The sequence below is a fragment of the Urocitellus parryii genome, chromosome 6 (assembly GCF_045843805.1).
Source record: "Urocitellus parryii isolate mUroPar1 chromosome 6, mUroPar1.hap1, whole genome shotgun sequence".
Taxonomy (NCBI): domain Eukaryota; kingdom Metazoa; phylum Chordata; class Mammalia; order Rodentia; family Sciuridae; genus Urocitellus; species Urocitellus parryii.
The window spans coordinates 55,892,346-55,906,804 of record NC_135536.1 but is presented as its reverse complement, the minus strand read 5'-3'; the positions used below and the strand labels follow the sequence as shown (position 1 = coordinate 55,906,804).

General features: G+C 34.4%; 1 protein-coding gene across 2 annotated transcripts in view; it reads left to right on the top strand.

Annotated features, from left to right (window-relative positions):
• Klhl28 (kelch like family member 28) overlaps positions 1-14,459 on the top strand; it is a 38,110-nt gene that overhangs the window by 10,604 nt on the left and 13,047 nt on the right. For both annotated transcript variants that reach the window (XM_026412662.2, XM_026412663.2), the window contains one exon: positions 10,381-11,279. In XM_026412662.2, coding sequence (XP_026268447.2) covers positions 10,381-11,279 — 899 coding nt within the window. The remainder of the gene's footprint in view (positions 1-10,380; positions 11,280-14,459) is intronic.

Below are 14,459 nucleotides of genomic sequence, written 5' to 3'. Positions count from 1 at the left end.
GCAAGACCTTGTCTCAAAATTAAAAATACATAAGTATAAAGTGTTGGGGATGTAACTTAGTGAAAGAGCACCCCTGGGTTCAATTCCCAGTACTGCAAAAAAAAAAAAGACTTTCCCAAGATCACATGACTGTTAAATAGTACAGGCAATACTGAAACCTGGGCATCCCCATTCTAGAGCTCAGTCTGTTAAAATTATATTATCCTGCATAGGTTATGATTGATTGATTGATTGATTGATAGATAGATAGATAGATATCAGTGTGAATTTATGTATTGTATATGTAGATATGTCTATGTGTATTTAATAATCTATATTGTGTCATGCTTCTATATCATATGTAAATATTAATTTACCAGTTTGGGGGTTTTTTTGGTGGTACTAGGGATGGAACCCAGGGCCTTGTGCATGTAAGGCAAGCACTCTACCGACTGAGCTATATCCCTAACCCAATTTTACCAGTTTTGAATTGAACAAACAAAAACTAGTTTATTAAAGATCTATTACTGTAGCCTTAATTTTTGGTCAAGGATTAAACTCAGGGGCACTCAACCACTGAGCCACATCCCCAGCCCTATTTTGTATTTTATTTACACAGGATCTCACTCAGTTGCTTAGCACGTTCCTTTTGCTGAGGCTGGCTTTGAACTCACAATCCTCCTGCTACTGTGATTACAGGCGTGTACCACTGCACCTGGCACTATGGTTCCTTTTTACATTAAAAATGAATCTAACCATAACTCATTGACTTGATTTGAGAATCAACAATTCTGTAATAGTTTGTGTTACATCAGTAGTACAGTGGATTTTTTTTTTCTTTCTCTTTTGCATTGCTGGAGATTGAATCTATGGCCTTACGCATGCTAAGCAAATGCTGTACCACTGAACTTTATCCCCAGCCCAGAAATCTAGTAATGAGAGATAAAGTAATATAGAAAGCTGAATACTACTCAAGTAAACAACTTGAAAAAATCAGTAGTGCTAAGATAACTAATGTTCATCTAGGTTTTCCTAAGTGATAGGCAGTATTCTAAGTATTTTGTATGTGTAAACTCAATTAACCCTATATGATGATGATGATGATGATGATGATGATGATGATGAAATTTTCATTCCTTCATTTTTCTCATGATAACCCTCAGATCTCCCTTTCTCCAGAGTAGCCCCTGTTCCATTACTCATAAGACATAATTTGAATTTCTTCTCTTTCCTAGGTATTGAATTTGGATCCCTTTTAAAAGATGATCACTAAATCTGTTCTCTGGATGTGGCATGACATTTACAAAACAAAGTGAAAATATCTCCTCTCTTTAAGTTTTATGTATTATAGCGTATTAATACAGCTTAAACCCACATAAACGTATTGTATTAAAGTAGTACTAAAATTAAAATCCCTAAACTTTTGTACCGCAGGTGTACTACAGATGAATTATTTCTCTCTTATTCTATACTTGTATAGTTGCTTTGGAATCTACTATAGAATGTTTACATTTATGCCTCTTAAATTTCTTATTAGATATCAGGTCTTTTTGGATCCTCATTTTGTTGTCCAATTTTTGCTGTCCTTTGCAACTTCATGGTATCTATAAAGCACAAAAGCATACCCTGAGTATTTTCACCTTGATCTCATAGCATATCACTAGAACATTCCTCTAGTCCTCATTCCATTAAGTGTAGTTTACTCTTAGTTGTTCAACCAGTTGCTAATTTAGCGAAATGAACTATATTTCTATTTTTTAGTTTTATTCTCAAAAAATTGTGAGTCTTTATAAAATTCTGTACTAGCCCAGCATTTTGGTGCACACCTGTAATCCCAGTGGCTTGGGAGACTAAGACAAGAGGATTGCAAGTTCATGGCCAGCCTCAGCAACTTAGTGAGGCCTATAAGCAACTTAGGGAGACCCTAACCTCAAAATAAAATAAAAAACAAAAAGGGCTGGAGATGTAGCTAAGTGGTAAATTGTTCCTGGGTTAAATCCCCAGTACTTAAAAAAAAAGAATTTTTTTTCACTGACATTCAGTTAAAACATCTAGGGTACTTTCCTGATCTACAAGTTCAAGCATGTTGAAAAAAGAAACAAGGTTAGCCTATGACATGTCTTATTATTATTAACCTATCCATACTAGTCTTAGAGATCTATTCACAGATCAAGTCCTTAATAATTTTAGAATTTAAAAAAAATAATTTTAGAATGTTATCTGAAGTTAACTTCAATCTTACCAGATTATGGAATATACTATCTTGTTTTTGAAATTGTGTCCAGTGTCTGATGCTAGGAATTGACCTGAAGGGTACTTTACACTGAGTTACATCTCCAGTCCGACTGCTTGATTGATTAATTGATTGACAGGGTCTGGTTAAGGCTCCCACGCTGGCATTGAACTTGTGATCCTTAGTTGCTGGGATTACACGTGTATGCCACATGCCTTTTTATAGGTTCTTTTAAATATTTTGGAGCATAATTGTTTAATCTGAGAGAGAGATGAACTTATAAAGTAGCGATTTTCTTTTTGAACCATCTAATTTTCCATATCAGTTCACCTTTTCTGTCCATTCTTCACTTTACAGTCTGAATATTATTATTCTTGTTAAATCAGACAAATGAGAGATAAAGGGGGTATGTTTTATAGAACAGTAACACGTAATTAAACTAATTGCATGTACAGGGATAGACTTTTAGACAAAGGTAAAAGTCTATCCCTGTACATGTGATTAAACTCAGGGGCACTGTACTTTTGAGAATTGGGAGTTTGAAGTAAGGAGTATGAAAGGGGAAAAAGGTTACAGACAAAATTTAGCATGTGGTAAGATATTTGGGAGATAGCAAGTTTTATATAGAGCTGTAGTAATTATGTAAGCATTATAGAGTGAAAGTTCATTATGGGAAAGACAGAAATTAGTAAAAGAGATCATGGAAAGAAAGTAAGACTTAAGTGCTCTATTAGCACCTCAAATTGTATGGAACTTTGTTTTACTAGATCACTTACATGTAACTTTCTGAGATGGATTAGGCATATTATTATTTTATGAATGAAAAATTTAATAGACTAAGAAATGTGCCAATTCCACCTAATAATACATGACCCAGTTAGGATGGAAATTAGTTATCTTTTCTCTCCAATTGCCTTACTGTTGTACCCTTTAACTCATAGTACACTTTTAACTCTTACATTTTATTGTTTTCATTATTTGATTTGATCCTCAAAAACATTGACTTATTATTGTGATCTCATTTTGTAGATGAAGAAATTGAAGGTGAGAGAAGGTAAAATTAACTGCATATAAATAGGTAGGATTGCTTTCTTTATACAACCACCTAATTTCTTGCCTTTCCTATTGTTCATTCTTTACTTTTTAGTCTAGATATTAACTTTTGAGGCTAAAGGAATCTTTCAAAAGTCAACACTGTAGTCAATAATATAATATATCCAGATCTAAACTTAACACCTTACAGTACCTGTATTTTTTTCTGAAAGAAAGTCACTACCAAGAAGTATCTTCATACTTGTTCATACCATGTTTGAAATAATGCTTTGAGAATTATTTTGGTAGATGTATTTTAGTATTACTAGGAGAGATCAGACTGGGAGGATGATGTCAGCTATAAGATGGCCATATTAACATATCTTATTAATTTTTTAAAAACGTTTTCCTTAGTTGTCAATGGACTTTTATTTTAAGTTATATATAGTGCTGAGAATTGAACCCAGAGCCTCGTACATTCTAAGCAATGCTCTACCGCTGAGCCACACCCCAGCCCCACATACCTTATTAATTGATTTAAAATTCAGCGGGAGATTTGAAATAATGAAATTATTGACCAAGATAAACATTTCAATATTTGGATTTTTCTGCTTAAAAACATAATAGCTGTGAAGTGCTATACTCATATCTGTGAGTCCTACCAGTATTTATATTATTGAATAGTGTGATTTAATAGTGCAATATTATTTAATAGTGTGATTAATTTTGTGATGCTTTTAAAATAGGAACAAAGCCAGGCATGGTGATGCATGCCTGTAATCCCAGCTACTTGGGAGGCTAAAGTAAAAGGATCACAAGTTCAAGGCCAGCCAGAGTAACTTAGGGAGACTCAACTTAGTGTTGTCTCAAAAAATGAAAAGGGGTAGCTCAGTGGTATTATACCCCTGGATTTGATTCCTAGTATCACAGAAAACAAATAAATAAATAAAATTGGAACCAAATCTTCTACTTTACTTTTCTCACCCTGATTTGTGTTTTAGGTGTAAGTGAAAGAAACAGGGAACAACTCATGTTATATAGATGTCTTAATGTTCCTTTTGTCTGTTCTAAGCAGCTGTTTTGATCCATTGTGAAATATCTATGTATTAATTTCTTATGGCTGCTGTAACAAATTACCACAAACTCAGTTGCTTAAAACAACAGAAATTTATTATTATTATACTTCTGGATCCCAGAAGTATGAAATTAGTATTAGTGGACTTTAAGCTTCTGGTGGCTGTCAGCATTCCATTCTCTGCCTCCATAGTCATAAAACCTTTTCCTTGTCTGTGTCAAGTCTCCCACTCTGTCTTCTTATAAAAGTACATGTTGATTACTTCTAGGGTCCTCTGGTATTATTCAGTATAATATTCCCATCTCAGAATTCTTAATAGCATGTACATAGTCCTTTTTCACCATGTTAAGTACCATTCATAGTTTTCAGGGATTAGGATATAGAGAGCTTTTTTAGGCTAACACGGTACTTATTGTCTTTGTACTTTTTCTTCTTTTTCATTCATTTTTCTGATCTTCTATTTTTATTCTTCTTTGTGTTCCAAAGTTGTAAACAGACTATACATAATCTGAATTTATAATTAAGAGTTGAATGGCTATAGTGTTGATTAGAAGGCTCACCTAAATTGCCTTCAATATAGAACTTTGGGTTCTGTTCATAATAATTTTGTTGTTGAATAAATTGACAGTAATGATACCTTTCTTAAAGTATTGAATTTTTAAATTTTATTTATTCTAATTTGTTATATATGACAACAGAATGCATTACAATTCATATTATACATACAGAGCACAATTCTTCATATCTCTGGTTGTACACAATGTAGAGTTAACACCATTTGTGTCTTTATACATGTATATAGGGTAATGATATCCATCTCATTCCACTGTCTTTCCTACCCCTATACCCCCTCCTGTCCCCTCCTACCTCTTTGCCCTGTCTAGTGTTCACCTAATCCTCAAATGCTCCCTCTACCAACCCCATCATGAATCAACAACCTTATAGCAGAGAAACATTTGGCATTTGTTTTTTTGGGATTGGCTAACTTCACTTAGCATTATATTCTCCAGCTCCATTCATTTACCTGCAAATGCTATGATTTTATTCTCTTTTAATGCTGAATAATATTCCATTGTATGTATATACCACATTTTCTTTATCCATTCATCTACTGAAGGGCATCTAGGTTGTTTCCACAGTTTAGCTCTTATGAATAGTGCTGCTATTGATGTGTCTGTGTCCTGTAGCATGCTGTTTTTAAGTCCTTTGGGTATAGACTGAGGAGTGGGATAGCCGGGTCAAATGGTGGTTCCATTCCCAGTTTTCCAAGGAATATCCATACTGCTTTTCATATTGGCTGCACCAATTTGCAATCCGATCAACAGTGTATGAGTGTGCCTTTTTCCCCACATTCTTGCAAACACTTATTGTTGTTTGTATTCTTGATAGCTGCCATTCTGACTGGAGTGAGATGAAATCTTAGAGTAGTTTTGATTTGCATTTCTCTAATTGCTAGAGATGTTGAACATTTTTTCATATATTTATTGATTGATTGTATATCACCTTCTGAGAAGTATCTGTTCGGTTCCTAGGCCCATTTATTGATTGAGTTGTTTTTTTGGTGTTAAGATTTTTGAGTTATTTATTTATCCTAGAGATTAGTGCTGTATCTGATATGCATGTGGTAAAAATTTGCTCCCCAAATGTAGGCTCTCTACTCACCTCACTGTTTCTTTTGCTGAGGAGAAGCTTTTTAGTTTGAATCTATCCCATTTATTGATTCTTGATTTTAATTCTTGTGCTATAGGAGTCTTAGTAAGGAAATCGGGGCCTAATCTAACATGATGGAGATTTGGGCCTACTTTTTCTCTATTAGGTACAGTGTCTCTGGTTTAATTCCTAGGTCTTTGATTCACTTTGAGTTTTGTGCATGGTGAGAGATAGGGGCTTAATTTCATTTTGTTGCATATGGATTTTCAATTTTTCCAGCACCGTTTGTTGAAAATGCTATCTTTTCTCCAATGTGTGTTTTTGTGCTTTTGTCTAATATAAGATAACTGTAGTCTGTGGGTTTGTTTCTTTGTCCTCTATTCTGTACCATTAGTCTACAAGTCTCTTTTGGTGCCAACACCATGCTGTTTTTTGTTATTATTGTTCTGTAGTATAGTTTAAGGTCTGGTATATGCTACCTGCTTCATTCTTCTTGCTGAGGATTGCTTTAGGTATTTTGGGTCTTTGATTTTTCCAGATGAATTTAATGACTGCTCTTTCTATTTCTATGAGGAGTACCACTGGGATTTTGATTGGAATTGCATTAAATCTGTATAGTGCTTTTGGTAGTATGGTCATTTTGACAATATTAATTCTGCCTATCCAAGATCAAGGGAGATCTTTGTATCTTCTAAGATTTTCTTTGCTTTCTTTCTTTAGCGTTCTGTAGTTTTCATTATAGAGGTTATGTTTTCCTTATGTAGTTTTCATGACATTTCATTATAACCTCTTTTGTTAAGTTGATTTTCAAGTATTTTATTTTATTTTTTAAGGCTATTATAAATGGGGTAGTTTTTCTTGTTTCCCTTTCAGAGGATTTGCCACTGATGTACATACACGTGTTTGATTTATGGGTGTTGATTTTATATCCTGCTACTTTGCTGAATTCATTTACTAGTTCTAGAATTTTTCTGGTGAAATTTTTGGGTCTTCTAGGTATAGAATTATATCGTCAGCAAATAGTGCTAATTTGAGTTCTTCTTTTCCTATCTGTATTCCTTTAATTTCTTTCCTCTAATTGCTCTGGTCAGTGTTTCAAGAACTATGTTAAATAAAAGTGGTGAAAGAGGGCATCCCTGTCTTGTTCTAGTTTTTATAAGGAATGCTTTCAATTTTTCTCCATATAGAATGATGTTGGCCTGGGGATTAGCATAGATAGCTTTTACAATGTTGAGATATGTTCCTGTTATCCCTAGTTTTTCTAATGTTTTGAACATGAAAGGGGTGCTGTGTTTTGTCGAATGCTTTTTCTGCATCTATTGAGGTAATCATATGATTCTTTAAGCCCATTGATGTAATGAATTACATTTATTGATTTCTGTATGCTGAACCAACCTTGCATGCCTGGAATGAATCCCACTTGATCGTGGTGCACTATCATTTGATATGTTTTTGTATTCGATTTGCGAGAATTTTATTGATAATTTTGCATCTATATTTATTAGAGATATTGGTCTGAAGTTTGCTTGCTCTGATGTGTCTTTGACTGGTTTTGGAATCAGGGTGATATTGGCCTCATAGAATGAGTTTGGAAGTGCTCATTCTATGAGGCCACTGGTGTGGCCCTCTTTTTCTATTTCCTGAAATAAATTGAAGAGTGTTGGTATTAGTTCTTCTTTAAAGGTGTTGTAGAACTCAGCTGTGGTATCCATCCGGTCCTGGGATTCTCTTGGTTGGTAGGCTTCTGATGGTGTCTTCTACATCATTGCTTGAAATTGATCTGTTTAGATTGTGTATATCCTGACTCAATTTGGGCAAATTATAGGACTCTAGAAATTTGTTGATGCCTTTGATATTTTCTATTTTATTGGAGTACAAGTTTTCAAAATAATTTTTAATTATCTTCTTTATTTCTGTAGTGTCTGTCATGATATTTCCTTTTTTATCATGTAAGTAATTTGAATTTTCTCTCTCCTCCTCGTTAGAATGGCTAAGGGTTTGTCAATTTTATTTATTTTTTTCAAAGAACCAACTTTTTGTTCTGTCAGTTTTTTCAGTTATTTCTTTTGTTTCAATTTCGTTGATTTGAGCTCTGATTTTAATTATTTCCTGTCTTCTACTGCTTTTGGTGTTGATTTATTCTTCTAAGGCTTTGAGATGTAATGTTAAGTCATTTATCTGTTGACTTTTTCTTCTTTGAAGAATGCACTCCATGCAATGAACTTTCCTCTTAGAGCTGCCTTTGTAGTGTCTTAGAGATTTCAATAAGTTGTATCAGTGTTCTCATTTACCTCTAAGAATTTTCAAATCTCCTCCTTGATGTCTTTTGTAATCCATTGTTCATTCGGTAGCATATTATTTAGTATCCAGGTGTTGGAGTAGCTTTTATTTTTTATTTTATCATTGATTTCTAATTTCATTTTGAGTAATCAAATCTCCTCCTTGATGTCTTTTGTAATCCATTGTTCATTCGGTAGCATATTATTTAGTATCCAGGTGTTGGAGTAGCTTTTATTTTTTATTTTATCATTGATTTCTAATTTCATTTTGATAGAATGCAGGGTAGTATCTCTACTTTTTTGTATTTGCTAAGAGTTGCTTTGTGGCATACTGTATGGTCTGTTTTAGAGAAGGATCCATGTGGTGCTGAGAAGAAAGCGTATTCACTCGTTGAAGGATAAAATATTCTATGTATGTCAGTTAAGTCTAAGTTATTGATTGTATTATTGAGTTCTATATTGAGTTTCTTTGTTCAGCTTTTGTTTAGAAGATCTATGCAGTGGTGAAAAAGGTATGTTAACATTACCCAGAATTATTGTGTTGTGGTCTGTGACTCTTGAACTTGAGAAGAGTTTGTTTGATGAATGTAGATACTCCATTATTTGGGGCATATATATTTATAATTGTTAAATCTTGTTGGTGTATGGTTCCCTTGAGCAATATGAAATGACCTTCTTTATCCCTTTGATTGATTTTAGCTTGAAATCTTCTTCATTTAATATGATGATGGAAACCCCTGCTTGCTTCCACAGTCCATGTGAGTGGTGTGATTTTTCCCAACCTTTCACCTTTAGTCTGTGGCTGTCTTTTCCTATGAGATGAGTCTCTTGGAGGGCAGCATATTGTTGGGTCTTTTTTTGTTTTTGATCCAATCTGCTAGTCTATTATTTTTTGGTTGGTGAGTTTATGCCATTAACAATCTTGTGTTATTATTTGAGACATGACTTGTATTCCCAGCCATTTTTGGTTTATTTTGGTATTTAACTTTACTTGGTTTCTCCTTTGATTAGTTATTTCTTTAGTGTAATACCTCCCTCTGCTGATTTTCTTCGTTGTTTTTTGTTTTTTCTTCATGGAATATTTTGCCAAGGATGTTCTGTAGTGTGGGCTTTCTAGTTGTAAATTATTTTAACTTTTGTTTATCATGGAAGGTTTTTATTTCATCATCAAATCTAAAGCTTAATTTTGTTGGATACAAGATTCTTGGATGACGTCCATTTTCTTTCACAGTTTGGTATATGTTGTTCCAGGATCTTCTAGCTTTCAAGGTCTGGGTTGAAAAATCTGCTCATAACTTAATTGGTTTCCCCCTATATGTATTCTGATTCCTTTCTCTCATGGCTTTTAAAATTCTCTCCTTATTCTGTATGCTAGACATTTTTATTATAATGTGCCTTGGTGTGGATCTGTTGTGATTTTGTACTTTTGGCATCCTGTAAGCCTCTTGTATTTGGTTTTCCAATTCATTATTCATGTTTGGAGAATTTTCTGATATTATTTCATTGAATAGATTGTTCAATTCCTTTGGTTTGGAACTCTATGCCTTCCTCTATCCCAGTAACTCTTAAATTTGGTCTTTTTATACTATCCCATATTTTTTTGAATGTTCTGCTTATGATTTCTTACTGTCTTCATTGTGTCGTCTACATTCTTATAAGTTTTGAATTTTGTTGTAAAGTTTTTGAATTAACATGAATTTTTTTTCCAATTACAGTTACTAATATTAAGAAAATAGCCAAATAGATAGTGTTGCTTCAAAACTTAATTTTGCTGTAAACAAGGTTCCCCTGATACATTAGCATTTTGTTTCCCTGGCTCAGACTTGAATTTGTTGAAGGAACAGTGTTTTTGGCAGAGTTTTGATCTAAAAGTCCATTGTCCAGAGATTTTCATGGCTTGGAACATAGTATTTAACATTTTGGGTCTCCATCTTGCAAGAAAGGAGTTGAATTATATGACTATTAAATCCCTTCTAACTCTGAAAGCTTATGTTCTAATATTAAGTATTTTAAAACCCAAAGAATACAGGAAAATGAACAATAAATCTGATTTTCATTGTACTATTTAAAACAAAGAATCATACTGGCATGATTATTTTGAAGTAACTGTCCATGCTTTTGTTTTTCTGTAGATGGACCACACATCCCCGACCTACATGCTTGCTAACTTAGCCCACTTACATTCTGAACAACTTCTTCAGGGCTTGAATCTTCTTCGTCAGCACCACGAACTCTGTGACATCATTCTTCGTGTAGGTGATGTTAAAATTTATGCTCACAAAGTGGTACTTGCCAGCATCAGCCCGTATTTCAAAGCTATGTTCACTGGAAACCTTTCTGAAAAAGAAAACAGTGAGGTTGAATTTCAATCCATTGATGAAACTGCTCTCCAGGCCATTGTGGAATATGCCTATACAGGGACTGTTTTTATTTCTCAGGATACAGTTGAATCTCTCCTTCCAGCAGCAAACTTACTTCAGATAAAACTTGTCCTGAAAGAATGTTGTGCATTTCTTGAAAGCCAGCTTGATCCTGGGAACTGTATTGGAATATCTCGTTTTGCAGAGACATATGGTTGCCATGACCTTTATTTGGCAGCCACTAAATACATATGCCAGAATTTTGAAGCTGTATGCCAGACAGAAGAGTTTTTTGAGCTTACACATGCAGATTTGGATGAAATTGTTTCCAATGACTGTTTGAATGTAGCTACTGAAGAGACTGTTTTTTATGCATTAGAATCTTGGATCAAGTATGATGTACAAGAACGCCAGAAATACTTAGCACAGCTATTAAACAGTGTACGATTACCATTGCTGAGTGTTAAGTTTCTCACTAGGCTATATGAAGCAAATCATCTTATTCGTGATGATCGCACTTGTAAACATCTTTTGAATGAAGCTTTAAAGTACCACTTTATGCCTGAACATAGACTCTCTCATCAGACAGTCTTGATGACTCGACCTCGCTGTGCTCCCAAAGTACTTTGTGCCGTAGGAGGAAAATCTGGACTCTTTGCCTGTTTGGATAGGTAAATAGAAGGCTTTGTTAAAGGAGTGATATTTATAGATTTTTGTGCTTTTTAAATGTGCTAATTTTCTGTATTTTAAAAATAATTTGGTTTTACTTTTTACTTTTATTTGCTGCTTTTTTTTTCCCTCCCAGAATATTTATGTGGTAATTTTAATCACATTGTCATCCATTCTCTGCAATACTCTCAATTATTAACCTTCCCTCCCAAGTGTGCACCTTTATTCATCCTGGTTACTCCTAACTTTTCTTCCATTTTATGTCTTTATTTATTTATTTATTTTTTCTGGAACCGTTTACATCTTTACTTGGGTCAGACCAGCATGGAGGGGAGATTTATTATTGTCAGTTACATCCGAAAATATTAAAGAAGAGAGCTAAGAACCTGTGAGGAGGGCAATCTGGGGGACAGGAATGTGGGTTTGAATGGATGAAACAGATCCTTAGAAGAACAAGCAAAGAAGTGAAAAAAGCTGGGCATGATGGCACACACCTGTAATCCTAGCTACTTAGGAGACTGAGGCAGAAGAATCACAAGAAGAATCTAGGCCAGCCTCAGCAATTTAGCAAGATCCTATCTCAAGACAAAAAATAAAATAAAAATGAAAAAGACTGGGGGTGTAGCTCAGTGTCAGAACATTCATGGTCTCAATCAATTCCCCAGTACCCCCCCCCCAAAAAAAAGGCGGGGGAGAGGACTTTATGTGCAATTTTTGTTCTTCATTATAAGCATTTTTTCAAAACAATAGTAATAAATGCTTTTTTAAAAAAATATGTTTTATTTTTCAATGGACCTTTGTTTTACTTATTTATGTGCAGTGCTGAGAATCAAACCCAGTGCCTCACACATGCTAAGCAAGCGCTCTACCACTGAGCCACAACCCCAGCCATAATGCTTTCTTTTCTATTAATTTAGAGCAGGAGTTGCCAGACTATCAAAGATCTAGCAAAGGTAGATATATAGACTTCATGGGCAGTATGGTGTTTGTCACATCTGTCCAACTCTACCTTTAGAATTTGCCAGTCCTTGATGCAAGTAACTTTTAGATTTTTAGAAAATGTAGTGTGATGTTATCTTTGCTTTTTCCTTGGATAGAATTTGCTTAAGACAAACTTTTGTTTGATATTTTTCGATAATGCTGCGCATTTCTTTCTGGCAATTTCCAAAACTTTGGTAGATTGCTTTTCTTTCTCCAGTGATAGGAAACTATTGATGTTGCAACTCATATTCTGAATCTTTTAAAAAAAATCTTACTATACATTTTAACTGTAGTCTTAAAACTAGTATTGTTGAGATTAGTCTATAGGTAAAGCATTAGTTTTTGTGGTAGCTTCACATATTAATTGTTTAGTTCTTGTTCTTAAAAGACATGGATTATTGGCGTGAAGTAAATGACTAATAGAATGGCAAAAAAGTTCCAAATGTGAATGTATGGTTTAAAAGTCTGGTTGCCTCTTGGTTTCTTAAATATTAAAAATAATGAACATAAGTTATTGAAGAGTCATAAAAACTGTTCTTGTCTTTAGACCCAGTAATTCTTTTGTCTTCCAATCTATCATAATAAAATTTAAAAATTAAAAATATCATTTGCACAAAGCTGTTCATTGCAGCATTATTTATAACTGGAAAAATTGGAACCAACCTGAATGATCATTCAATTTAATTCTTCAAAAAATTCTAATAACACTGTTAGATATGTGCCTTTAACAAGCTCATTTAGTAAAAGAGAAAATATTTGCATAGATAATTATAATACATAGTATTAATTCAGTGATAAAGATAATTCTGTGGAAGTATTAGGGATAGGTGTTTCTCCCATTGGAAGAATTTAGAGCCCAGACGCAATGGCACATGCCTGTAATTCCAGCTGTTTGGGAGGCTAAGGCAGGAGGATTACAAGTTAAAAGCCAGCCTCAGCAATTTAGTGAGGCCCCTAGCAAATTGAGAGATCCTGTCTCAAAATAAAAAGGGCTTGGGGATGTGGTTAGTGATTAAGTGCGCCTGGGTTTAAACCCTAGCACCAATAATAAATAAATAAATAGATGGATGGATGAATGAATGTATTTAGGAAGAATTTTGTACAGAAGTCATGACCAAGGACAGTGGCATGGTATAATATGAGATATGCAGGAAAGTAAAAGCTGTTTGGTATTGGGAAGTCTGCAGTTCTGATTAATAAGTCAAACAGTGGTGAATGTGAACTGAATCAAAGAAGTTATTATATGCCATGATAAAAAGAAGATTTTTATGTGTATTGCACAACTATTTTAAATAGGGTACTGAAACAATCAAGATTAGTCTGTTAAGTCATTTTGGCTACATTGCAGAGAAAGATTGAGCAACCAGGATTAACACCACAGTGATTAGATCAAAGAGTATTTTAGAAACACAGTCAACAGATTATGAGGTCCTGGATTAGGGTAGAACTAGTAAAGACAGATAAGAGCAACATTTTTTTTTTTTTCCTTTTGGTGATGCTGGGGATTGAACGCAAGGCCTTGTGCATGTGAGGCAAGCACTTTACCAACTGATCTATATCCCCAGCCCAAGAGAGCAATAGTTTAAAAAGTGTTTTAAGAGAGGAAATTGACAGGACAGAGTTTGGATGGATAAAGGGAAAGGATGTTCAGGAAAGGCAGGAATAAAAGGAGAATGAGATTTCTTGAACAAATGATTAGTTTGATTATATACCAAGAATTGAAAATGTGTGTTTAAAAGAACAAATGAGGGCTGGGGCTGTAGCTCAGTGGTAGAGTGCTCGCCTCACATGTGGAAGGCACTGGGTTCAATCCTTAACACCACATAAAAATAAAATAAAGGCATTGTATCCACCACAACTAAAAAAAAATTAAAAAAAAAAGAACAAATGAAAGTTATGGCTTAGTGATGGCCTTGCTAGCTAAAGAGATTAGCATGTATAGAAGGGAGCCAGATATTTTTCATCAAGACGAGGGGAGAAAGACCTGGAAGTCATTTTAGAGAACTGAGGCTGCCACTTCTATCACAGGCCCAGAGCTCTAGGAGACAGTGTTTTGGGGGACATGTGAGGACAGCCCATTGCCTATAGCCAGCTCAGATATTTGCTCATTATCATTCCAGCACAGCACTCACTGGCTGCCCCAGTTTTGACTCAAGCAGAGCCAGCTGTATCTCAACCCTGTGGCTAGTGCAAGTGGTAAA